This window comes from Oncorhynchus mykiss, chromosome 12 (genome assembly GCF_013265735.2).
Source record: "Oncorhynchus mykiss isolate Arlee chromosome 12, USDA_OmykA_1.1, whole genome shotgun sequence".
Classification (NCBI taxonomy): Eukaryota; Metazoa; Chordata; class Actinopteri; order Salmoniformes; family Salmonidae; genus Oncorhynchus; species Oncorhynchus mykiss.
The window spans coordinates 51,049,101-51,075,344 of NC_048576.1; the positions used below are offsets into that span (position 1 = coordinate 51,049,101).

A 26,244-nucleotide genomic window follows, 5' to 3' on the forward strand; every position below is an offset into this window, starting at 1 on the left:
TTTAAAAAGGAAACCTGTAAATATTTGAAACTTTGTTTGACACGTGGTTCTGAAAGGTCATGAAATTACCTTTCAAATGATGTATAACATAACCAACGCTGGAAGCATCAGCTGCTAGAAGATCGCCATCAACATTAGACATCAACATTATTGTGCCATCAACATTAGAATGTTGGAAACTTAGACTTAGAATTACATGTAATGGGGCAGCTATGTTTTTGGATTCTAACTTTGGTGATAGAGGCACCAAATTACACACACACACACACACACACACACACACACAGCTAGAACAGGGTTTTACAAATCTCACAGAATTCAACCCCACAGAAGCATTTTCCCAATATGGCTGCCAAACAACTCAATTGGCTCTTATTGGATAATTTCGCATGGCCATGTCTGTATGAAATATAATTGTAGTATTCCCAATTATATCTTAAAGGCCCAGTGCAGTCCAAAATGGGATTTTCCTGTGTTTTATATATATTTCCACACTATGAGATTGGAATAATATTGTGAAAATGTTATTTTATTGTAAGAGCTGTTTGAAAAGATCGCCTGAAATTTCAGCCTGTTTTGTTGGGATGGAGTTTTGGCCTTCCATTGTGACATCACCATGCAATAAATTTGTTAATAGACCAACAAGAAAGAGAGTTCCAAACCTCTCTGCCAATAACAGCTCCTTTTAATTTTCCCCTCTCCACTCAGACCACTCCCAGGCAGTCATAGCAAAGTTTCTGCTTGAGAAATTGCCCTTTGCTAAGGAGCAAAATGTTTTCTTTTTGACCGTTTTAATTTAAAACAATCACATTAAGGTACTTAAATGTCACCAAGAAATGATTTGATATGGTGTTTAAAAGGGCTACATTTGACCTTTAAAGTGTTCATAGTGATGTAGAATACACACCCAAATGAGCCATGTGTGTCAGATCTATAAAGAAGTGAAACTATTCACAGAATTGCGTTACGAATGTGCCCAAAAGCTGTCCCAATCGCTCATTTCTGAAGGTGTTATGATCAAGAATTGCAATATTTCATCTTCAAGCATGTGAAATGGATATATGCGTGTGAATAGTCATGGACGTCAGCGGATTAAAAGGATATGGATGTTATCGTATGAACTGTTTTCATAAAACTGAGGACGCATCCATTACAATGAAATATTCTACAGGAACGCCAAATTAGTTTTCGCTTGACGATGAAAACAGCAAACCATTCCACAGAGTTCATCTAAATGAAGATGTATTCTTACTATAGAGCCATAGCAGATTGGTCTGTTACTAGAATACTAAAAGTAATATAATTGGCCTGAAAAGGCCCAAAATGTGATTTTACGACAATATAATGGAATGTCAGGGGCAGGTTTATAGTCCTCATAATGAAAACCGCTACAAGGATAACATTGTATATCGTTTTTATCAGTCACATCAATGACTATTCACATGTAGATATCCATTTTACATGTTTGAAAGTGACATATTGCAATTACTGATCATAACATCTTCCAAAATCAGCGATTTGGACAGCTTGTGTTAACACAATTATATCTGGCACACCTGGCTCATTTGGATGTGTATTTTACATTACTATGAACATTTTAAGATATTTTGGGGCATGCTACAATTATATTTCATTCAGGTATGATCATGCAAAATTGTCCAATAAGATCCCATTGAGTTGTTTGGTGGCCATATTGGAAAAAAAGTTTATGTAGGGTTAGTGTGTGTGTGTGTGTGTGTGTGTGTGTGTGTGTGTGTGTGTGTGTGTGTGTGTGTGTGTGTGAGCGTGTGCGTGCGTGCAATTTGATGCCTCTATCACCCAATTACATGGAATTCTATGGCCAAGCTTCCAACATTCTCATTTCAATGGCACAATATGGGCTATTTAAACAACAGTTGTATCTGGTGCTTTTTATCATTTGAAAGGTAATTTCATGATCTTTCAGAACCACTTGTCAAACAAAGTTTCAAATGTGTCAGGGTTTCCTTTGTAAAGCAATTTGTACAGGTCATTCTGATATGTACCCTAGAGGTCAAAGGTCAGAGTTATGTTGACCTGAACATTCCCGAACATGTGTCTGATGGATAGCTGTGAATCTAAGCTTTCCAATGATATATTTATTAAAGGGTATAACTTGTTGTATATTGACATTGTTTGTCAAAGGGTAAAATCCCTATGGGGAAAATTAATAGGATGGAGGGATGAAAGAAAGAGTGATAACACGGAGAAAGCTGCTATTGCACATTTTCCAACTCTAGGGACATAGACCTTCAAAAAAGTTACTATGAGACATCGTCGCCCTAAGTGAGCACAATAGACCAAATCCGCAAATGTTGACAACACAACAGTTTAACGGGCCCTAGGCTACTGTATCTTTTGCAGTCGAGGTTACTATAGATCAAACATGCTGATATGTGGAATACGTGCCTAATGTTGATTAATATAAAACGTTTTTTAAATTGTCACATTTTCCCCCACACCCCTGACTGGCGGAATAAAATAGTGTTTTACAGAGCCTTACCCAAGACACTGCTAATACGCTCGAGCTGGCTGCAGTGATTCAGGACCCTCACCCATGGACAGCTCCTACCAATCAGACATGCCCTCTTCAGCGCGTGAAATTGCACGTCACACTACCCACTATGGCGTGGTTAGATTCTGAAGACATCCATCGGCAACCACTATGCCACGTTGCTATATAGGCAATTGTTTAGCAAAATGTATATTTTTGTTGATCTAGCTAGCTACGTGTTATCCGGCTGTCTGATAATAGCCTACATTTACGCTGATGCATGTTAGCAGCTGTCACTGAGCCATTGGCAAGCGATATATAGTTGCTAAATGGTTGAGAGATTAGCTTTTTCATTTACGTGTTTCCGGTTTAGGCATATACCCAACAGTATCTTGCACGACCTTAATAACCTGCAGACACGAATTTCTCACACTGAAGCCGGTCATGTGGAATAATTTAGCATACAAATACCGGAAATGTAAATAACTCGCTGAAACACAAAACATATATATGTTCAGAAAAAAACTGTATCGACCCAGTTGTCCTATACACATTGGTTATGGCATTATGTTGCGCTATGCGCTTTCCGAAGCAATGCCATATGCCTGTAATTACAAGGCCCGTTTAGAATAAAATCGTTATTCCATGAAAATGTCTCAACAACTGGTTATTATAAGTTACATCAAATAGGTTATGCTATAATTGTGCACTAACTGTCAGGCCGTCAGATACGCACATAAAGATAACCTTTCCCAGCTCATTCCGTGTAGGCCGGACGCGAATAAATGTATCCTGAAAATGTATAATCCATGCCGCTCTATAGGCTATTCTAAATATGGAAGTGGCACCTGTAAAAAAAAAAAACGCATCCTATTCTATATGAATTCTAAATCAATAACATGTCTCACAATTTCAGAGAGGCTGCGCCCATACAATACATGGCACTTGCTATTCTATGGTGAGCACAAAGAATGAAAATATATGAAACTCACCTAATATTATCCAGACAGACCCAGAGACCAGAACGAAGGAAAGCATGTCTTTCTCATTGAGTTTGCGGTCGCAGCACACAGCCCGGTGCAAGAGCCTAAAACTGCAGCATCGACTGCAGTAACTCGCCGACAATCTGGGAGATTGTAACAATCACGGAGTAATAGCCTACTAGTCTATTTACTGCTAGCCAGTCAATTCAGATTGAAACGTCCAACCGGTTACAACCTAGGCTATACCTATTTGCATTGGAGGACATACATAGCTATAGGTGTGCACGAGATAGAAAAAAATGCATCCTCAAATATGAACGAATATAGCCTACCATCCCTCCTGGACTATGTATTTTATTTCACCTCTAGGTAGACTATAGGCTTCCCTGCGCTTCCCTGCGCAGCGGCATACCGACTGAAATGAAAGCGTTTCACCGACGTCGCAAGATGCGGGGAGAGCAAGGTTACGCAGAGATAACTGTACTGGGTGACGTGCACTATTAGGATACAGCGATATTATACTGGCTCGATTTCTTTTTCTTTTGTTTTTGATTCTATACAGACAAATACATTCCAATTACCAACATGCATGACAGCATAGATGCTGGGTATAAATGAGTTAACAGATCAAACGAATGTTGGATAATGGTACAGGATTAGGTTAGATTTGTGGATTCGTACATGCATTTAAATAACGTTGATAATGCATGATGTTCGATAATAGTTATATTTAGTCTCTGTCCTGTCATATAATAGCTCTATATACCGGCATTTTATTATCAGGGAATGCACAGTTGAAGTCGGAAGTTTACATACACCTTAGCCAAATACATTTAAACTCAGTTTTTCACAATTCCCGACATTCAATCATCCAAGTAAAAATTCCCCTTTCTTAGATCAGTTAGGATCACCACTTTATTTTAAGAATGTGAAATGTCAGAATAGTAGTAGAGAGAATGATTTATTTCAGCTTTTATTTCTTTCATCACATTCCCAGTGGGCCAGAAGTTTACATACACTCAATTGGTATTGGGTAGCATTGCCTTTAAATTGTCTAACTTGGGTCAAAAGTTTTGGGTAGCCTTCCACAAGCTTCTCACAATAAGTTGGGTGAATTTTGGCCCAATCCTCCTGAAAGAGCTGGTTTAACTGAGTCAGGTTTGTAGGCCTCATTGCTTGCACACACTTTTTCAGTTCTGTCCACAAATTTTCTATGGAATTGAGGTCAGGGCTTTGTGATGGCCACTCCAATACCTTGACTTTGTTGTCCTTAAGCCATTTTGCCACAACTTTGGAAGTATGCTTGTGGTCATTGTCCATTTGGAAGACCCATTAGCGACCAAGCTCTAACTTCCTGACTAATGTCTTGAGATGTTGCTTCAATATATCCACATCATTTTCCTACCTCATGATGCCATCTGTTTTGTGAAGTGCACCAGTCCCTCCTGCAGCAAAGCACCCCCACAACATGATGCTGCCACCCCGATGCTTCATGGTTGGGATGGTGTTCTTCAGCTTGCAAGCATCCCCCTTTTTCCTCCAAACATAACGATGGTCATTATAGCCAAACAGTTCTATTTTTGTTTCACCAGACCAGAGGACATTTCTCCAAAAAGTACAATCTTTGTACCCATGTGTAGTTGCAAACCATGGTCTGGCTTTTTTATGACGGTTTCGGAGCAGTGGCTTCTTCCTTGCTGAGCGACCTTTCAGGTTATGTCGATATAGGACTCGTTTTACTGTGGATATAGATACTTCTGTACCTGTTTCCTCCAGCATCTTCACAAGGTCCTTTGCTGTTGTTCTGGGATTGATTTGCACTTTCACACCAAAGTACGTTCATCTCTAGGAGACAGAATGCGTCTCATTCCTGAGCAGTATGACGGCTGCATGGTCCCGTGGTGTTTATACTTGCATACTATTGTTTGTACAGATGAATGTGGTACCTTCAGGCATTTGGAAATTGCTCACAAGGATGAACCATGACCATCGAGGTTTTGGCTGATTTCTTTTGATTTTCCCATGATGTCAAGCAAAGAGGCACTGAGTTTGAAGGTAGGCATTGAAATACATCCACAGGTACACCTCCAATTGACTCAAATTGTGTTGATTAGCCCATCAGAAGCTTCTAAAGCCTTTTCTGGAAATGTCCAAGCTGTTTAAAGGCACACAGTCAATTTACTGTATGTAAACTTCTGACCCACTGGACTTGTGATACAGTGAATTATAAGTGAAATAATCTGTCTGTAAACAATTGTTGGAAAAATGACTTGTGTCATTCATAAAGTAGATGTCCTAACCGACTTGCCAAAACTATAGTTTGTTAACAAGAAATGTGTGGAGTGGTTGAAAAATGAGTTTTAATGACTCCAACCTAAGTGTATGGAAACTTCCAACTTCAACTGTATATCGTAAACCTACAGTATATAGGCTATGCGAGTTACAGTGGTTTCTAGAGTTGGGTTTAGTACATTTCAGTGGATCTCAATGGGGAATGTTTGTGTCCTGCTGATTCAAATTTTCCCAAGAGGGAGATGGGTTGGAGATACACTCCTCACGTGACATGACACATCACCTTGAAAATTGCTCCCTCCTAAGCAAGCATTCCTGCTGCTGCAACCATAATATTTGCATGATAATTTAAAAGGACATACAGAGATCATTTTATATTTCTGGTTTGTCATACATACAGTATATCATATTGCACCTTAAATGTCAAGCCTAGTGTAGCATATTTTATGCAACTGTTAATCTGGAGTCTGGACACATCTTGATTAGCCCTAGCCTACATATGTCCCCAATGTATTTTTTTCTGAAACATTTTGAGCAGCCTAAAACACTTCCTGGAGGCAGTCTCCTGAGGGAGCCAGGGAGGGGAGGAGTGCATGAAAAATTAGGCCTAATTGTGTTATTGTGGTGCCTGCATCAAGTGACTGACCTTATCAAGTGGGTCATTGTCAGGACCTCCCATCTGTCACTTCCTGTCCTGCCACCAGTCACATCTTCCACCTCCTGCTGCAGAAAAGACAAACATGGCCACATTAAACATGTTAAACAGAGGCAGGCAGTCAGGGGCGTATTCATTACGTCGATTCTGTTGCGAAACGTTTCTTAAAGTGAAGCAAACGTAACTAAACGGGGAGGGATCTACCTGAATTTGTCCAATAAAAACTCTTGTTTTGCAACTGTTTGGCTAATGATTACACCCCAGATCACACAGGTGGATACTGCTTGCATCCCAAATGGCACCATATTCAATTTATAGTGCCCTACTCTCCATATGGCTGATATACAGTAATGCACTATATAGGGAATTTGGGATGCACACACAGACTGACGAGAGAATTCAGGGAGGTCATGCAAGAGTTGCAAGAGAAAAAAACCTACTGATGGACAATAGGGATTTCATTGCATGATTGCAATGCCCCTTGCATAGATGTTAGAGTACACAACACACACACATGGAATTAAGTGATAACAGAGTGAAAGGGATATTTCCTTCAAAAGATGACATGTGTCTTGTACTACAAAGACAGCATGCCCCCCCCCCCCCCCCCAAAAAAGCTTGTTCTGTCCATGTGATTTCAAAGCTCCACACATAAAGCATCTTCCCATACACTATTCCTCTTCCTTCTCCCCCATCCCCCATGTCCATAAAGAATGTCAGGTTATCTATTACATCTTCAGGCCTGCCTATCTCACCGCTCAACATGTATATGGAGAGGGATGTGGCCATGGTGGAAGGGGGAGAGTTGAGGGAGAGAGAGGAAAAGGAGGAAGTGGAGAACTGTTGCAGAGCAGCTGTTAAAGGGGAGCAGGGCCGCCACCATGAATTATCAGCAGTGGCTTTGATTTGATCCAAAGTCACAGAGCTGTCAAAGCAGATTTGTATTTATTTAACCTTTATTTTATCAGGGAGTCATACTGAGACCAAGGCCTCTTTTACAGATGAGCCCTGAATGACAGAAATGACAGAAAATACATGCATTAAAATATAAATACAAAATGCAAGTAGAAAGAACAACACGGTCATAAAAAAACTAACACATTCATCAGTAGAAGGTCCTCGTTCAGCCTTCTGAATTGCCCTAGAGGCACCAACATATCAAATGTTGTTCCACAAATAAGATGCAAGACTTACCTTACTTCATGGAGACCAAAAACATTTCCAGAGTTAACCATCCTTGAGACCGGGTGTGGTCTAAAGTTTAGTAAAGATGCTAGGTACAGTGGGACTTTGTGTAAAAGGACTTAATAAATGACAACATAGCACTGTATCAACCTATGTGAGATCAGAGAGGGACAACCCACTTTCTGACAGAGAATGCAGTGACGATACAAGAATGGTCTCCTGCAATAAAGCGCAGTGCGTTGTGATAAACTGCATTTGACGTCTTTAATGAAGTGGCAGCTGCATTCATATCGATGATGTCGCCACAGTCTAGGACCAATAGGAATGTCAACTGAATAATCTGTCCTTAAGCTGTTCTTGTCTATTAATGTTCTGTATTGTGTCATGTTCCATGTTCTGTGTGGACCCCAGGAAGAGTAGCTGCTGCTTGGGGATCCTAATAAAATACCACATCTGCTTTCTACTATTTAACGAGAGGCAGGACCTATTTCTATAGAAGAAGCACATTTTTATTCTCACCTTTACTCACTCATCAATATGCTTTTTTAAAATACAGCTTTTCATCTATCCAGATACCCAGATATTTGTAAGCAGGGACATGATCAATATGGACACCAGCCAAAGTACATACGTTTAAATCATCAGAGTTATTTTTATGCACTCTAGTGAACAGCATATACTTAGTTGTACCTGCATTCAATACTAATTTCAGGCCAATACAGTTTTTCTGTTATGCTATGAAGGCAGACTGTAGTTCAGATAGAGCCTGGTCAACCGGCGGGATAATTGTCAGGCTTGCTCCCGCTTCCCCTCTCTCGTGCTTGAGGACGTCAGGCTGCTCATCATTACACACACCTGCCACCATCATTACGCGCATAAGCCCTCATTGGATTCACCTGGACTTCTTCGCTTTGTTTGACCTTCCCCTATATATCTGTCTGTTCCTCAGGTGGTTCCCTGTGTCAGCATTATTGTTATCATATCATTTTGTTCCCCCCGTCCAGATGCTGTTCTTGTTTTGTGTGATGTCCGTTTTCCATTAAATGTTCACTCCATGCCTCTCGTCTCCAGCGTCGGTCCTTACGGAATGCTGACACCATTATTTGAAGCATCAGTGAGTTCTTGTTTTTTGTTTTTGGTGGTGACGTTGCGTCCGGGTGCTTTCGCAGATGGACCTTACCTTACCGACCTTACCGTAATAGAATACACAACAGTACCATCAGCATACAAGTGCAGGTTACAGTTTTTTTTTACAGACAAGTCGATATTGTTGATGTAAACAGTAAAAGGTACAGGACCCAGAATCAACCTCTGCGGGACACCTTTCATAATATCCAGGAAACCTGATTTAACACAGTCAGCAGACACACATCGAGTTATATCTGTCAAGTAATTTTTAAATCAGTTACAGCCCGGTCTAAGCCAATTGAGGAAAGCCTCTGAATTAGAGGTGCGTGATCAACAGTATTGAAAGTCAAGGACAGGATAATGAAAGGGTATGCCTTTTATCTATACAGTTAATCACATCATTTATAACTAGGGATGCAGCAGACATAGTGCCTGGTCTACAATCTGACTGATGTACATTTAGAATAGATTTCAAAGATAAGAAAGATCTTAGCTGAGAATTGATTAAGGATTGTAATATTTTAGCCAGACGAGAAAGTTTAGAAATAGGATGATAATTATTTAGGTCAGAAGAGTCACCACCTTTGTGAAGGGAGAGTACATGGGCAGATTTCCAAACCTTAGGGATAGTACCAGATATAATCATCAGGTTAAAAATATGGGTTAATGATTCAGCAATCAGGGGGGCAGAGAGCTGCAGCAAAAATGGATCAAGCATATCAGTCCCAGTGGATTTTTTTTTTTACATCAATCTTAAGCAAGGCATCTTGTACAATACAGACGTCAATTATTGAAATTAAATGTAAATAGAAGTTGAGTCAGCTCGAGGCTGGCAGAGGAAATATCAGTCGATTGACTGACCAGGGTCAATTAAACCACAGTTTCTCTCAAATAAAAAGCCTCCCGGGATAAAATGATGATTAAAATGATCACTTATTGCATTATTTTAAGTTATGATGCCAGAGTCAGACAGAACTTGCTGAGGCAGAGAAGAAGAGGAATTTGCACACTTCAGTGCATTTTCTGTTTTTCAAAATTTAGAAGGATCACCAGCAGAGTCAGAGATATACAGTGGGGAGAACAAGTATTTGATACGCTGCTGATTTTGCAGGTTTTCCTACTTACAAAGCGTGTAGAGGTCTGTCATTTTTATCATAGGTACACTTCAACTGTGAGAGACGGAATCTAAAGCAAAAATCCTGAAAATCACATTGTATGATTTTTAAATAATTAATTTGCATTTGATTGCATAACATAAGTATTTGATCACCTACCAACCAGTAAGAATTCCGGCTCTCACAGACCTGTCAGTTTTAAGGTAAGCAAACCCTCGGCCCAGATGTTTGTCCGCCGCTGTCGTCATAGCTGGAAGAGAGCCCGGGTTGGCTCTTCTCAAGACCACCTGCTTGATTCTGACCCGACCACAAACCTCTGTCTGCCCTCGACTTGCCCTTTTCCTGCCCTGTGTTTAAAAAAACATAATCTGTGAACGGTACTATCTGCCTCCCGTGTCTGCATCTGGCTCATATCCTGAGTTGTGCTATAATTAAATCAATGAATGAGGAGTTACCAGGGTTTTTCATATTTAGCTATGTGTTGTTTTGAGATCAGTTGAGTTAGTTTAAAATCAATGCATATACTCTTAAATTGATTTGAGGCCAATGATAGCCAATCCAGATTCAAATCCCCTAAAATGACCAACTCCGAGGACAGAAAAGGTGTTAAACACTTGGAAATAGCACCAATAACATCCATCATGGCAGCAGGGGGTAGGTAAATCCCAGCAATAAATAAATGTGTATTCTGGTTTATGGACACATTTACAACCAAGAGCTAACATTTATCGGGTACTCAAAAATGCAAAGATGTGGATGCCGTCAAAAGTTTGGAAACACCTACTCATTCAAGGGATTTTCTTAATTTTATATATTTTCTACATTGTAGAATAATAGTGAAGACATCAAAACTATGAAATAACACATAAGGAATCATGTAGTAACCAAACAAGTGTTAAACAAACCGATATATACTTGAGATTCTTCAAAGTAGCCATTCTTTGGCTTGATGACAGATTTGCACACTCATGGCATTCTCTCAACCAGCTTCATGAGGTAGTCACTTTTGAATGCATTTCAATTAACAGCTGTGACTTGTTAAAAGTTATTTTGTGGAATGTCTTTCCTTCTTAAATGTGTTTGAATCAATCAGTTGTGTTGTAACAAGGTAGGGGTTGTAATGTATACAGAAAATAGCCCTATTTACCACAGCATTCTGCAGTGATACGCCATCCCATCTGGTTTGAGCTAAGTGGGACTATCATTTGTTTTTCAACAGGACAATGACCCAAAACACACCTCCAGGCTGTGTAAGGGCTATTTGACCAAGGAGAGTGATGGAGTGCTGCATCAGATGACCTGGCCTCCACAATCACCCCACTTCAACCCAATTGAGATTTTTTGGGATGCTATGACCGCAGAGTGAAGAAAAAGCAGCCAGCAAATGCTCAGCATATGTGGGAGCTCCTTCAAGACTGCTGGAAAAGCATTCCAGATGAAGCTGGTTGAGAGAATGCCAAGCGTGTGCAAAGCTGTCATCAAGGCAAAAGGTGGCTACTTTGAAGAATAAAAAATATATTTTGATTTGTTTAACACTTTTGTGTTATTTCATAGTTTTCATGTCTTCACTAATATTATACAATATAGAAAAGAGTAAAAATAAAGAAAACCCTTGAATGAGTAGGTGTGTCAAAACGTTTGACTGGTACTGCATACGGCCACTACACCCCCTTTCTGTAATCTGTCACATCTAAATACATTATAATAATTTACTTCAACGTCTTTATCAGATACATAACCCTTTAACCATGTTTCTGAAAGAACCAGAATGTCAGGACACGAGTCCTGTACCCAAACATCAATTGTGTCCATTTTGAAACAATAGTTTGCGCATTTAGGTGCATTAGCCTAAGCCCCCAGCTCAGTTCCCATAAGAGCTAACAGGCATAGGGTTATCTGCAGCTATTTGTTGAGTGAACTGGGACTTTGCCAAGGTCCCTGGTCAACCACATGAGAGCAGAGCAGACTGAACACTTTACAGACCTCCCTCAAGTCGCTGGATGCAGTGGCTAGAGCGGGAACTGGGAGAGCAGTGTTGGCAGATTTCAGTCCACCCTGATGAAGCACCTGCCAAATGAGTGGATCTGCTGCAGGGGATCAGAGTGGCTGCCAATGCTCCATTCTGGGTGTGCCCAGGAGACCTTGGTGTAGCTCTTGTTGCATGGTTGGGTCTGCCATAGTGTGCAGGAGTGTCCCAGGCCTGTCCTGGTGATGGGAGTAGGGAGGCTAACCAAAACTAACCAGCAACATCGTGTAAGGTGGGGACTACCTCTTTGCACAGGTATACATTGTTTTAAAGACAGTTCAGGCTGAAGATGGGATGGTGGGCCAGGTGTAGATTTGGGCACATCACACAGTCTGAGACAGGCTGGAATTTATCCTCTGGATGGTGTCAGGGTGGAAATCTCTGGAGCAGGGTAGATATTACTTCTTTTTTTTTGTTCTCCACTGAAGACAGACAGACAGGCAGGACAGACAGGGACAATACAGTATATATACTCACTCTAGTAGTATGACCTCTGTAGGAAGAGCTTTAGATGCCCATTTGAGGGAATTTCTCCTTGCAAACAGACTATTTATTATTCTCAGTTCCTTCATCTCCAAAGCATGGCATGGAGGCTACTTTTTCCTCATCAGTTTAACATTCAGACATTTATTATATTATACATCTGATCTGTTCAGACATGTCATGTGAGTTTTTGGTTTATAAAGACCCAGGGGCGTCAGTGTAGATTTCTGATACATATTCTGTGACTGATTTAAAAGTCAGTCACTTAAAAAAAAAAAAAACATTTTGAAGCATTTAAGTAATCAAAATAAGCACACAAAGAACAAAAAAAGCTTCATAATTCATAAAGGTCATGTTAACTGACTGATGTTATTTCATAGAACAAAAAATCTAAAATATAAGTCTGTGTTGACCTCAGACCATACATTGTTTATTACCAAACCCTACTCTTTCCCCAACACCAGAGGTGTTAATTTCCGGTTTTTCGGACTACAACCTGGCGAGCTCTATAGACATACTGGACGCTTTGCAAGGCCTTTAACCAAAAATTGTATTAATGCATATGCTCATGCCCTCAAAATAGTTGCAATTAAAGACGTGAAGAAGTCTGCTGTCTATATTTCCTCTTCAGACAGATTTGTGGTGAGTTGCAATTTGAGAAGTAGTGAAATGAAAGCACTATACAAATGCAAGGGATGTCTTACAAAGCATCCAGGTTGGGATTTAGCAACCATGTAAAACATATTGAAGTACTAGGCTACCCATTGCATGTGAGAAGCCTCCTGGATAAGATATACCAAATAGTTAATTATACACACATTGGGTTGGTGGTAATCCAAATTATTTGTATGAAGGACAAATAATATTGACCACCATTAAAAGAGAGATATCCTTTTTTTCTATTGGGAAAACCCTGGGCTTTTTGAACGGAGCAAAAAGTCCGCAGCAGGAAAATACCCTGCTTTTCCTCATTGGACTGAGACACACCCACACACTGTATTACACAACTCCCCCGCGCGCTCCGAGCTCAAACACAACAGTCATTTTATGGAAAAGACGGGTGACGTGTTCCTGCTTGACGAAGGGTTTCCTGGCGGATTAACCTCTGCACTGTAAATCAGAACACTGTTAAATACGCGTTTCTGTATTTATGCAATATGAGACAATTGAGATTAAAGCAGATCACTCCAAGTCCTTATAATAAAATGCATGGCAGTTTCATGCTGTTAACATTCGAACGTTGGCGATTCTTGAATAGTAATACATAACATGATTGCTTAACTTTGTAGCAGTTGGCAATTGGTATAAGTGCTTTCTTTTGTAAACAAGCAGCTCGTGTCAGCAGTGATTTACATTAAGTCTGACTGGAGTCTGTGGCACCCTGTACCAACTGAACAAGTCAACACTTCCCCTGTCGGTGCTTTTAATACCTACACCATTTCCAGGAAAAGCGCGACTTCTCAGTTCGATTGCGATTTATTTAAAAGGGCTTGCCTATGCCTGGGCTTTTGATGCTTGGCGGGACATAATTGCACCAATAATAGAATAGAAATACAACCCAGTGGTTGTATTTGGCATAGTTATGCAATTAAATAATGGAATCGTTTTCTCTAATATAATTAAATTAAATTATAGGAATACGTGTGGAAGGATTACTTAACTGATAAGATAGCCTGTTTACTATGCATAATCTCTATATATTCTATAAACACAAGTTAAATTAATAAACTATCAATAGTCATGCAGAATTTAACATTTTAACTGAAAACAATAAGAAATAAAAAAAGCCTAGATATTGTAAATTATACTTCGTTATACTGCTACGATCAACATGCATAGCTACTTTATTGGGTCTGTTCACGCCTTATCATGACTATCATAGCTTCGCTCACAACGGCATGATTTCTCGGAAATCAGGTTGCCTGTAGTTTGAGCGCGCCGTCCTTGTTGTGACATTCGGCGCAGATGCGGACTGCTGCCAAAACCGTATGCATGCTACTAAGTGGGGAAGTCCCAGCATCTCTGTATAAAAACCATTGTTCCTTCAGCAGAGTGTACACACTGTCAATGAAGACCAGAGTGGATATTACAAGGAATAACAGAGGAACAACTTCTCGCTCCATCTTTACAAAAGAGAATACCTGCTTTTAGGCTACATTTCTAATCAATCGGATTAAGCGACATCATATTGCAGCTGTAAGTGATTTTATTTTCTTATTGCATGCACTACTAGGCCACATATAAACTGTGCTCATAGCTCTCTTTGTACATATTTATAGACAATATAGTTTGTATTTATAGTAGGCCTGTAGGCATTTAAAAAAAATAGAGACTCGCATTTGTTTTTACGTGTGTGCAGCAGCGTGCATCTTGTCATTGGGCATAGTCCACATATTTTGACAGATAATATTACACTGACACGAACGCGCCTTGAAGCAAAGGGTTGTGGCTGTACGGTCAACCTGTTGGTGAATTAACCTAGCCGAAGTAATGCAAGTAGCTAATAGAAAATTGCAGTAGTATATTATGACTTTTCAAGAGTTCTAGTTAACATATAAATAATTGCACGTTTTAGTAGGTCTAGGTGTAACACTGTTTGTAACGTATCTAGGCACTGTAATGCATTGGTTTAAATCCGTTCGCTTGCTCAGTGCACGATCAGAGTGTGCATGTTATTTGTTGAATATGTCCATCGTGTTCTTTTTAAGCACTAAAGAACCTGCTCCATTTAACCTGGGATGCACTAGATATAACCAAACTCTTTCTCTGCTTGAATAAGACAACGAAAAAGACTTTTAAAGACGTTCAATGTAGTCCTATTAAATGCACATGACAGAAATACTAGTACTGCTTTCTTTCACTGATTTGGATAGTCCAATAATTTGACAGTCGTTGACAATGGTCATGGCTACATCACACTTCCTGGTCATGACGAGACTAGGCATCCGATAGTGGGCGCTAGAGCTGCATATCGTCTAGAATTGATGTGCATTCCCGATACTACACTCGTGCTTCTCCTGGACCGGCTCGTACTTAAAGCATCCTCCATTCAGACTGTAAAGGCACAATTACCCTCCTTAACTATCTTTAATGGCGAACCCCCGAAAAATATGTGTACTGTCTTAATAAAACACAAATTGCCACCACCATTTTTCGTAATTTCGGGCAATTTAGGATGTTGTACACCGTTCGCTGAACGCGTTGTTCAACGTCCTAAATTGTTCGAAAGCACGAAATGTTAATGGAAAATTGTGTTTTATTAAGACAGTACACATATTTTCTGGCAGCTCGCCATTAATGATAGCTACGGAAAGAAATTATACCTTTGCAGCCTGAATGGAGGATGCTTTATGTATGAGCTGGTCCAAGTGGGATAGGAGTGTTTACTGGGAATGCACATTCATCTCAGACTATAGTCTGCCAAGGCTAGGTCATGAGCTTCACTGGACTAAACATCTGCACTAACTGAGAAGGGCAGTGGGAGGGCCTGAGTAACATGCGTGCACATCTACCTCACATTCCATGTGGCTAAAACTGAGCTAATCTATTCTCCTTCCTCTCCCAGGAACCATGCCTGTGTCTAGGATGAGAATGAGACCTTGGTTGGAGGGAAAGATTGAGTCCAACACCATCAGTGGATTGGTGTGGGTGGACAAGGTAAGACTCATCAGACTCATCTAATGCATTTGAATGTACAAAGGAAACAAATACTCCCTGAAACATTGCAGTGGCGGACACTCATTGTAAGAAGAGAACTTAGTCCAGACATTGACAGCTCCAAGCATATTAAGCACCATTACCCATGAGAAGGACTACTCAAAACCAAGCATGTAGAGGAGAAGCTGAGGTGAGAGATAGGAGGCTCTCATTTGAAACCCATTGCTTTGTGGTTTTTGTCCAGGACAATAAGATTTTCTCCATCCCATGGAAGCATGCTGCACGTCATGGATGGGACTTGAACAAGGACGCATGTCTGTTCAAGCAATGGGCCATGCACACAGGTGAGCAAATAACACATACCTAGACTACCTATTATAGCCCCTCTCATAATAAAATGTAATTTTACCGAAGATGCATCATATGCTCTGCGCAATATGCACTTCAGCACCGTAAGGTTTTACAATATACTTACTGCATCGTAATAACAATGATGTCACTTGTCTGTGGATGCAGGGAAATTCATACAAGGCGAGACTAAACCGGACCCTAAGACATGGAAGGCTAATTTCCGCTGTGCAATGAACTCCCTTCCTGACATAGAGGAAGTGAAAGACAAAAGCATCAACAGAGGGAGTGGAGCGGTGCGTGTCTACAAGATGAAGAACGTCCACTCCAAGCCAAATAACAAGAGGTCAAAAGCAAACACTGTAAAGAAAAATAACAAGGTAAGGTTATATTCCTTTTTTAACTGCAACCCGCTTTAGAATCCCTTCAACCCACTTTAGAATCCCTTCAACCCACTTTAGAATCCCTTCAACCCACTTTAGAATCCCATCAACCCGCTTTAGAATCCCTTCAACCCACTTTAGAATCCCTTCAACCCACTTCAGAACCCATTCAACCCACTTTAGAATCCCTATCATCATTGTAGTAATGTATTCCCTCTGCTATATAAAGACCTGTGCATGCCTATTCCGGCTGGCTGTATCCAAGCCAGTGTCAACAGAGATGAACATTATAATCTTACTTCATGTTTTGCTATTGTCTCTTCTAGGGGTCACAGATCAAGACAGAGGGAATGTCGTACAGCGAAACCATTTGCCCCGAGGACCTCAATACCAACACACACCCGCAGGAGGACAGTATGACACAGGAAAGCATAGTAGACAGCACAGACAACCTAGATGATTTCACATTTGCTCCAGAGTGTTCCACCAGTGTGGAAATAGGCCCAGACAGCACCAACAACTTCTACACATCTTTCCAAGTGTCACCAGACCACCCCACAGGTAAGATTAACCTTGCTAGATATTTGGGTTTGACTAAACTCTTTGTGTTTGAGTGTGGGCTGCAAATGTAATTGAGGTTTGCACAATGCTCATGCCAATTGCCCTTCTTCAACTTTACAGACTATGAAGACAGTCACCAAGAAACCCTAATTGAGGTAAGTTTGTCTCTACCACTACAAGTTCAGTGTGCTTTTTTAATTATCAGGAATAATCCATGTTTGCCAGATATTCTGTATTGAATACTAGAAATTCTGTTAAACCTAGCAAAAATTCAACCAGGCTCATCACCTGTGTTTTGCCCATTTAGATGACACAGCTTTGGGAGCAAGGCAGTGTAAACGACAAGAGGTTCCTGAGCAATGAAGTAGACACCTCAGAGTCCTTCGACACTGCAGAGTCTTACCACAGTCCAGAGAGCCAATGGAGTGATAACTCAGGTAAATAAATGATGCTAGATGGAATCAGGCTGTTAATTATACTGTAGTATTCAACGGCAGGATTTCGTCCTGTCTCCATGCATTGTCTTTGTAAAACATTTGTTAGTCAAAATGAAAGACTACAAACAAGGAAAATGAATAGGAAAACTCTGGATTCTGTAGGCCATTGTAAACATATTTGTTAAACAAATCTGTCACATGTAAAACACTGAGACGATTGAGGACAGTGCTTCAATCAATAATATTTCCTTCTCATGTGCATAAGGTGTGAAACATGATAACGCATATATGGTAAATAGATGGCAGACATAGAAGTGAATGATTTGACCAGAGCCTAAGCTTCAGTTTTTACCATTGCATCCAAAATCATCTAACAAGGCCGCTGTCAATATTGCAAAACATAAGACGAAGTCTGTGCCATCTTTCAGCTGTGATTCTCTTGCATCACTGACCTCCTTTGTTTTGTTCGTCTGACAGGGGAGGAAATAGAGCTGCGGCTGTACACAGAACTCATCTCAGGACTACCGATCATTGACGACATCCCTTACACCGACTACTGGTCACTGAACAACAACACATCCAGTTATCCCCAACAGATCACATGCCCACTCTGAGGCCCGCTCTCTCAGACCCTGAACAGAACCAAAAGACTTCATTCCCAACTTTTTCTTGAAGTCAAGCTACACCATCTTTGGCATTTGACGAATGCTGCTCTGTGACAGTTGGAGGATCTCTAAAACCTTTGGTAGCATTTTTGAAAGGAAGTATGTCTGGTACTCTCTACTGTGTTTCCACTCTTTGTTAAATCGTGCTCATAGCTGTATTGTACTCAGTATGAATAGCTCATTTACAAGATCCACAGTTGATATGATGGCACCTAGCCCATTGCCAAAACATCACATCAACTCTCCGCTTGGATGAGCAACATCAGGTGTGACAAAATGTTCCGTTATTTACACACTATATGGTATACAGCAGTATATTCCCGGACGATAATCATTCATAACGAACTATTTTGAGAAAATGTCTGTTCATTTGGTGAAAGGTGTTAAAGATGTCATTTTGTGTATATTTGTATATATATTTTATATCATTGTTTTTTTTTTTTTGTACAAATTAAATTAAATGCCAACCTATTGTGAGTTGTGTGTATACTGTATAGTTAATATATTGTATACTATACTTAATATCTACAAATATTTATATCTGACATGACATACTTTTAGAGAGGTTTTGATGAGGGGAGAACAGCCTATATAACCGGATGAGTTAGCTATCTAAGACATGGGGAGCTGACAGTGTCCAATGCATCACTGCGCAACAGGCAACAGCCTGATGCAAGTCTATAGTAATATTGTAAATTACAATGTAATAATTGTAGAATAACACTTTATTGGAAACAGATTGGTTTTGAAGGGAGTCTTATTGCCATTCTTCAAAGTGGCAAGGCTTTTAACAGAGCATAAAAGTTTTTTTTTTTAATGGTTAAGGGGATTTAACACAGCATTGTGTGTAAATCACATGATTATTCCCAGCTGTTGTAAACTACACTACTATATAAATTAGAGAGGAATTACTTTCTCAGACTCAAGCATATAAAACACTGTTGAATACCGATGCACATTTTTTCATGTCAGGTTTGTAAACGTTTCTCGGAAACGGGTCAAACTACTTTTGCAACTACTTTCCACAGAAGCTATGAGGGCACAGGGCGAGACCCAGATGCAGACACAGGAGGCAGATGGTTAGAGTCTCTGATATTTATTATAATCCAAGGGGCAGGCAAGAGAATGGTCGTGGACAGGCAAAAGATCATAACAAGGTCAGAGTCCAGGAGGTACAGAGTGGCAGGCAGGTTCGAGGTCAGGGCAGGCAGTATGTCAGGCAGGTGGGTTCAGAGTCAAGGCAGGCAAGCAGATAAACAGGTGGGTGGAGACAATCCATGTTTTATAATTGTTCTCATTTCCTATTTCGGTAGTTTGACAAATCATCGCAGTGTACTTAATACAAGGTATACATTTTATTGTCCATTGTATTATACAGTCGTGGCCAAAAGTTTTGTGAATGACACAAATATTAATATCCACAAAGTTTGCTGCTTCAGTGTCTTTAGATATTTTTGTCAGATGTTACTATGGAATACTGAAGTATAATTATAAGCATATATTTATTATAAGCATATAATTATAAGCATTTCATAAGTGTTTATTGACAATTACATGAAGTTGATGCAAGGAGTCAATATTTGCAGTGTTTGACCCTTCTTTTTCAAGACCGTTGCAATCTGCCTTAGCATGCTGTCAATTAACTTCTGGACCACATCCTGACTGATGGCTGGCCATTCTTGCATAATCAATGCTTGGAGTTGGTCAGCATTTGTGGGTTTTTGTTTGTCCACCCACCTCTTGAGGATTGACCACAATTTCTCAATGGGATTAAGGTTTGGGGAGTTTCCTGGTCATGGACACAAAATATCAATGTTTTTTCTTCCCCGAGCCTCTTAGTTATCACTTTTGCCTTGTGGCAAGGTGCTCCATCATGCTGGAAAAGGAATTGTTCATCACCAAACTGTTCCTGGATGGTTGGGAGAAATTTCTCTCTGAGGATGTGTTGGTACCATTCTTTATTCATGGCTGTGGTATTAAGTAAAATTGTGAGTGAGCCCACTCCCTTAGCTGAGAAGCAACCCCACACATGAATTGTCTCAGGATGCCGGACAAGCTTTTTTCCGGATGCCCCAAACAATCGGAAAGGGGATTCATTAGAGAACATGACTTTACCCCAGTCCTCAGTAGTCAAATCACTGTACCTTTTGCAGAATATCAGTCTGTCCCTAATGTTTTTCCTGGAGAGAAGTGGCTTCTTTGCTGCCCTTCTTGAAACCAGGTCATCCTCCAAAAGTCTTTGCCTCACTGTGCGTGCAAATGCACTCACACCGGCCTGCTGCCATTCCTGAGCAAGCTCTGTACTGGTGGTGCCCCGATCCCGCAGCTGAATCAACTTTAGGAGACGGCCCTGGCGGTTGCTGGACTTTATTGGGAGCCCTGAAGCCTTCTTCACAACAATTGAACCGCTCTCCTTGAAGTTCTTGATGATCCGATAAATGGCTGATTTAGGTGCAATCTTACTGGCAGCAATATCCTTGCCTGTGAAGCCCTTTTTGTGCAAAGCAATGATGACGGCACGCACGTGTTTCCTTGCAGGTAACCATGTTAACAGAGGAAGAACAATGATTCCAAGCACCATCCTCCTTTTGAAGCTTCCAGTCTGTTATTCGAACTCAATCAGCATGACAAAGTGATCTCCAGCCTTGTCCTCGTCAACACTCACACCTGTGTTAACGAGAGAATCAGCTGGTACTTTTGTGGCAGTGCTGAAATGCAGTGGAAATGTTTTTGGGGGGATTCAGTTCATTTGCATGGCAAAAAGGGACTTTGCAATTAATTGCAATTCATCTGATCACTCTTCATAACATTCTGGAGTATATGCAAATTGCCATCATACAAACTGACGCAGCAGACTTTGTGAAAATTTATATTTGTGTCATTCTCAAAACTTTTGGCCACGACTGTATTGAACCATCTTGTTCTACATTCTAAAACTGGAGCTGAAAGAACTGTGCTGAATTTGAGCTAGTCTAGAAATACAGAATCATAATAATATTTAGATATAGAGTATAGTTGTTTAAACATTTCATTTTTTATTCAAATACTTGTGCAATAATGCTAATGGAGTTTGAGATATTTTCCTCATAAGTAGTGACCTGTCCAGAATACTTGACAAGGATGGAATTGGTACAGAGAAATCACCACACTTTCTCCAGGCAACTGTTAGCACAGCAACAGGAGCCTTATCCATACATCAAATCAAATCAACTGTTATTTTTCACATGCTTCCTGGACAACAGGTGTAGACTAACAGTGAAATGCTTACTTACTGGTCCTTTTCCAACAATGCAGAGCTAAAGATAAGGTCCCAAAAAATCAAAATAAATGAAATAGTGACACAAGAATAAAACAAGGAGTAGAAAATAACATGGTTATATACAGGGAGTACCAGTACAGTAATTATATACAGTGCATTCGGAAAGTATTCAGATCCCTTGACTTAATCCACAATTTGTTACGTTAAAGCCTTATTCTAAAATGTTAAATTGTTTTTTCCCCTCATCAATCTACACACATGATGTAAAAGAAAAAATATTTTTTTAGAATTCTTTGCTAATGTATATAAAAAATAAAAAACTGAAATATTACATTGACATAAGTATTCAGACCCTTTACTCAGTACTTGTTGAAGCACATTTGGCAGCGTTTACATCCTCGAGTCTTCTTGGGTATGAGGCAACAAGCTTGGCACACCTGTATTTGTGGAGTTTCTCCCATTCTTCTCTGCAAATCCTCTCAAGCTCTGTCAGGTTGGATTAGGAGCGTTGCCGCAGATCTATCTTCAAGTCTCTCTAGAGATGTTCGATCGGGTTCAATTCCGGGTGTCTGGCTGGGCCACAAGGATATTCAAAGACTTTTCCCGAAGCCACTCCTGCGTTGTCTTGGCTGTGTGCTTAGGGTCATTGTCCTGTTGGAAGGTGAACCTTCACCTCAGTCTGGCATCCTGAGCACTCTGGAGCAGGTTTTCATTAAGGGTATCTCTGTACTTTGCTCCATTCATCTTTGCCTCAATCCTGACTAGTCTCCCAGTCCCTGCAGCTGAAAAACATATCAAAGCATGGTGCTAGGTTTCCTCCAGACATGATGCTTGGCATTCATGCCAAAGAGTTCAATCTTGGTTTCATTAGACCAGAGAATCTTGTTTTCTCACAGGCTGTCATTTGTATTTTACTGAGGAGTGGCTTCAGCCTGGCCACTCTACCATAAAGGCCTGATTGGTGGAGTGCTGCAGAGATGGTTGTCCTTCTGGAAGGTTCTCCCATCTCCACAGAGGAACTCTGGAGCTCTGTCAGTGACCATTGCGTTCTTGGTTACATCCCTGACCAAGGGCGGCCAGCTCTAGGAAGTGTCTTGGTGGTTCCAAACTGCTTCCATTTAAGAATGATGAAGGCAACTGTGTTCTTGGGGACCTTCAAGGCTGCAGAAATGTTTTGGTACCCTTCCCCAAATCTGTGCCTTGACGCCATCCTCCCGCAGAGCTCTATGGACAAATTCTTCGACCTCATGGATTCGTTTTTGCTCTGACATGCACTTGTCAACTGTGGGACCTTATATAGACAGGTGTGTGCCTTTCCAAATAATACCCAACCAATTGAATTTATCACAGATGGAGTCCAATCAAGTTCTAGAAACATCAATGGATGGATGATCAATGGAAACAGGATGCAGCTGAGCTCAATTTCGAGTCTCATAGCAAAGGGTATTTCTAAAAACCTGTTTTCACTTTGTCATTATGGGGTATTGTGTGTACAATAATGAGGAACATGTTTAATTGAATCCATTTTAGAATAAGGCTGTAACATAACAAAATGTGGAAAAAGGTCAAGGGATCTGAATACTTTCTGAATGCACAGTATGTTAAAGCAGCTTTACATAGACAGGATCACAGTATTATTTTCAATCATTAAATTAGCAATTTCAAAAATTGGTTTCTCCATTGAATCCTATGGGAAATATTGATATCAAATTCTATGCATTTTTGTTAAAACGGCTATCCATACATGCAGTGGAGTTGGTGTTAGAGGTATCGAAACTATACTTTTACAGTTTTTTTCACAGTCCATACGGTTTCCCTTCATAACGTCATAATTTGACCTGACTTATACTTATAAATGCGGCCCTGAGTTTTTCCTGGTCATTTGAGTTTATTATATGGCTTCAAGCTCCATGCATGTTCAGCTGCTTCTCAATAAGTTGGGTCTTAGTTTCTAAATGTTCATGTGGCTTAGCTGATTCATGTCGGAAAAATCACAACTCCACCACTGTCTTTGAGAGGGAGATGCATTCCTATGGTTCAGTTTTCCCTTGAGGACAAGTCTCCCACACATTTTGTTTCAGCTTGTAGACTTTTTTCTGCATGGGAAGATATAACAATAAGGAACCTCTCAGCATTAGTAAATTGGTATGGAAACCAGTGTATGCAGTTTAGGATGGGCATCTCCAATATAGCCATGGCAAAGCAAAGAGGAAGTATGTATCCCTTTGATTTTACAAGACAACATTGCATTTTGGATTGTTAGACATTATACAACGTCTGGGTCTAATCTTGAATGCTGATTGGTTAAAACCGCATTCCAGCTGGTGTCTAATCGACAAGTTTCCACTGGCTAAATCTATGACATTATAATGCCTATTTACTCTGTTCTATTTGACTGCGCAATCCACTGTCTCATCAGCCCAGCCAAGCAATTTATAAACTTGATCTCGACTATAAAAAGCATCTGGACATTATCTGACATTTCTTTTAGGCTAACATTTAGCTGCCAACAGCAGAGATTTGTATAAACCTTGTTGTCTGTCTCTCCGACTCTCAAAGCCTATGTTTGGAGGATATATTGGCACGGTTTGCCAGCCCTCAACTTCGTTTAGGGCTTAACAACACCCGTGCCAATATTGTATATTGATAGGTTTGGTTTCTGAGCTTGAACTATTATGAATAATTTGTTTTTAAAGAGACATGAGGGGTGCCATAAGGAAGCTGGGGAGGGGCTGAGTGCAGGGAAAACAGTCACGTGTGGCAGTACTGATAAGGGCCGGCAGGTAGCCTCGTGTTTAGGGCATTGGGCCAGTAACCAAAAGGTAGATAGATCAAATCACCGAGCTGACAAGGTACACCTCTGTCGTTCTGCCCCTGAACAAGGCAGTTAACCCACTGTTCCCTGGCTGTCATTGTAAATAAGAATGTGTTCTTAACTGACTGGCCTCGTTAAATAAAGGTTCAATTAAAAAAAAGGGGAGGAACCGTTTAAGTCCCATATCACTCAGCCCCCTGCCTAGCAATTAAAATGCAATGTTTAGTGATAAGGAGGAGACTCCATCCAAAGTGGGGTATGTATACTACCACAGGTGAAACTTTGTCTGATGCAGCTGTATAGGCCCTCTGGGAAGAATAAACTTGGCTTAAGCTTTCATAGAGTCAGTTGAGTTAGTACTCTGAAAATGAAAACGTGAACAATATGCTCCAAACACCGGCTTCTATGGCATTATCACTTAATTATCATCTGTATACATAACCTTTACACGGCTTCATTTTTTTATTTCAAGCATGTGATTTACAATAGACTTCATCCATGATCCATCCTGCCCATGCAAAGAACTAGTAAGCTCTGTCACAGTAGCTCATACGTAACCACAAACACACAAAGAGAGGGAGGGAGGAAAGGAGGGAGTGTACCAAAACCATGTGACAGATGAAAAACAGAGGTGCTTTCCAATCCACACACACACTGTAGTGTACATATAATGTCTAACTGATACACAGGCTGTCCCATAAGAACAGAATTTCCATGACAAAAAAAAGAGCCCTCTAACCTATGTGACTGTATTTCTCATTAACCAAAGGGGCTATTCGTCATGTCTATAATGAGATCATTTTACTGTTATCATGCTATCCAGCAAAGTGGTAGTCTGGTAGTCGGTTTCACCTGCAGTATCAGGTACAGATAAACAGTATCTTAGTTGACAATTACAGTACCCGACCTGAAGACGTATTGTCAGGAATAAAAGTATACACCTTCATATTTTGTTGAAGACATACACTTTACCACTTTAAAGTGCTGATTTATTGCTTCTGAACAAGCAGAAGTTGAACATGAGTTGTTTTGACGGTTGTGAAATGAGACGGGCAACACAACTTCACCACAACACAGCAGCATGGGTAACTTCCCTTATCACGTGGAGAGAAAAGTCTGTTTGGTATTTCCAAAAACGTTCAGCCCTAATGACCCAGCATGGCTGTACATACTGACTCTCCACCCAGGGGTGAGTTTACGCTGCAACTCTGGTCTTCTGCAAACATTACCCAGAGAGAATATAAATGATCTATGACTGTAAGAGCATAATGTGTCGACGTAAATGTTTTAGTAGGTCTAGTACTGTAATATTGACTCCTACTGTCACATCTCAAGCACAGAAAGCATGTGACAGAAAGGGTGAGAGCTGAAATATTAACCATCCATGCCACTCATTAACAAACAAAACATATAGTCCTTATTGGGGGGGGGGGGGGGGGGGGGGGTCAAGGATATCAGGGTGAAGACTCTCAATGACACAGGTAAAACAAACATAGCGAGCGACAGAAAAGGTGAGAAGTGTGTTCGTGTGTGTGTGTACGTGTGTATGTGCAGGTTCTGAATTGAATGAGCAAATATCTAATCTCAGAACGGGAACAAAACTGAGGGTGAGGTTGTTATTTGAACAATATCAACAATGGGATTTTGTATTGTATTTCAAAGTGATGAATTATCATTTGCTCTCGCTCAATCAAAGCCAAGGGTTACCAAGGAAACAACAACTCAGATGTTTGATGATCA

At 40.4% G+C, this 26,244-nt stretch overlaps 2 protein-coding genes across 5 annotated transcripts in view; one reads left to right on the forward strand and one right to left on the reverse strand.

Moving 5' to 3' along the window:
- LOC110537737 (long-chain-fatty-acid--CoA ligase 6) overlaps positions 1 to 26,244 on the reverse strand; it is a 74,080-nt gene that overhangs the window by 38,383 nt on the left and 9,453 nt on the right. For 2 of the 3 annotated variants that reach the window (XM_036937752.1, XM_021624089.2), the window contains exon 1: positions 3,505 to 3,942. In XM_036937752.1, coding sequence (XP_036793647.1) covers positions 3,505 to 3,550 — 46 coding nt within the window. In that variant the 5' untranslated portion in view covers positions 3,551 to 3,942. Of the gene's footprint in view, positions 1 to 3,504; positions 3,943 to 6,433; positions 6,511 to 26,244 lie in introns of those variants that run through there. The other variant, XM_021624090.2, reaches the window with a different exon arrangement.
- irf1b (interferon regulatory factor 1b) lies at positions 14,410 to 18,901 on the forward strand. Of its 2 annotated transcripts, NM_001124293.1 has the most exon segments (10): positions 14,436 to 14,575; positions 15,945 to 16,036; positions 16,281 to 16,380; positions 16,553 to 16,764; positions 17,094 to 17,328; positions 17,449 to 17,483; positions 17,636 to 17,765; positions 18,243 to 18,332; positions 18,334 to 18,375; positions 18,377 to 18,901. In NM_001124293.1, coding segments are annotated over 9 exon segments (993 nt in total). In that variant the 5' UTR covers positions 14,436 to 14,575; positions 15,945 to 15,949; the 3' UTR covers positions 18,439 to 18,901.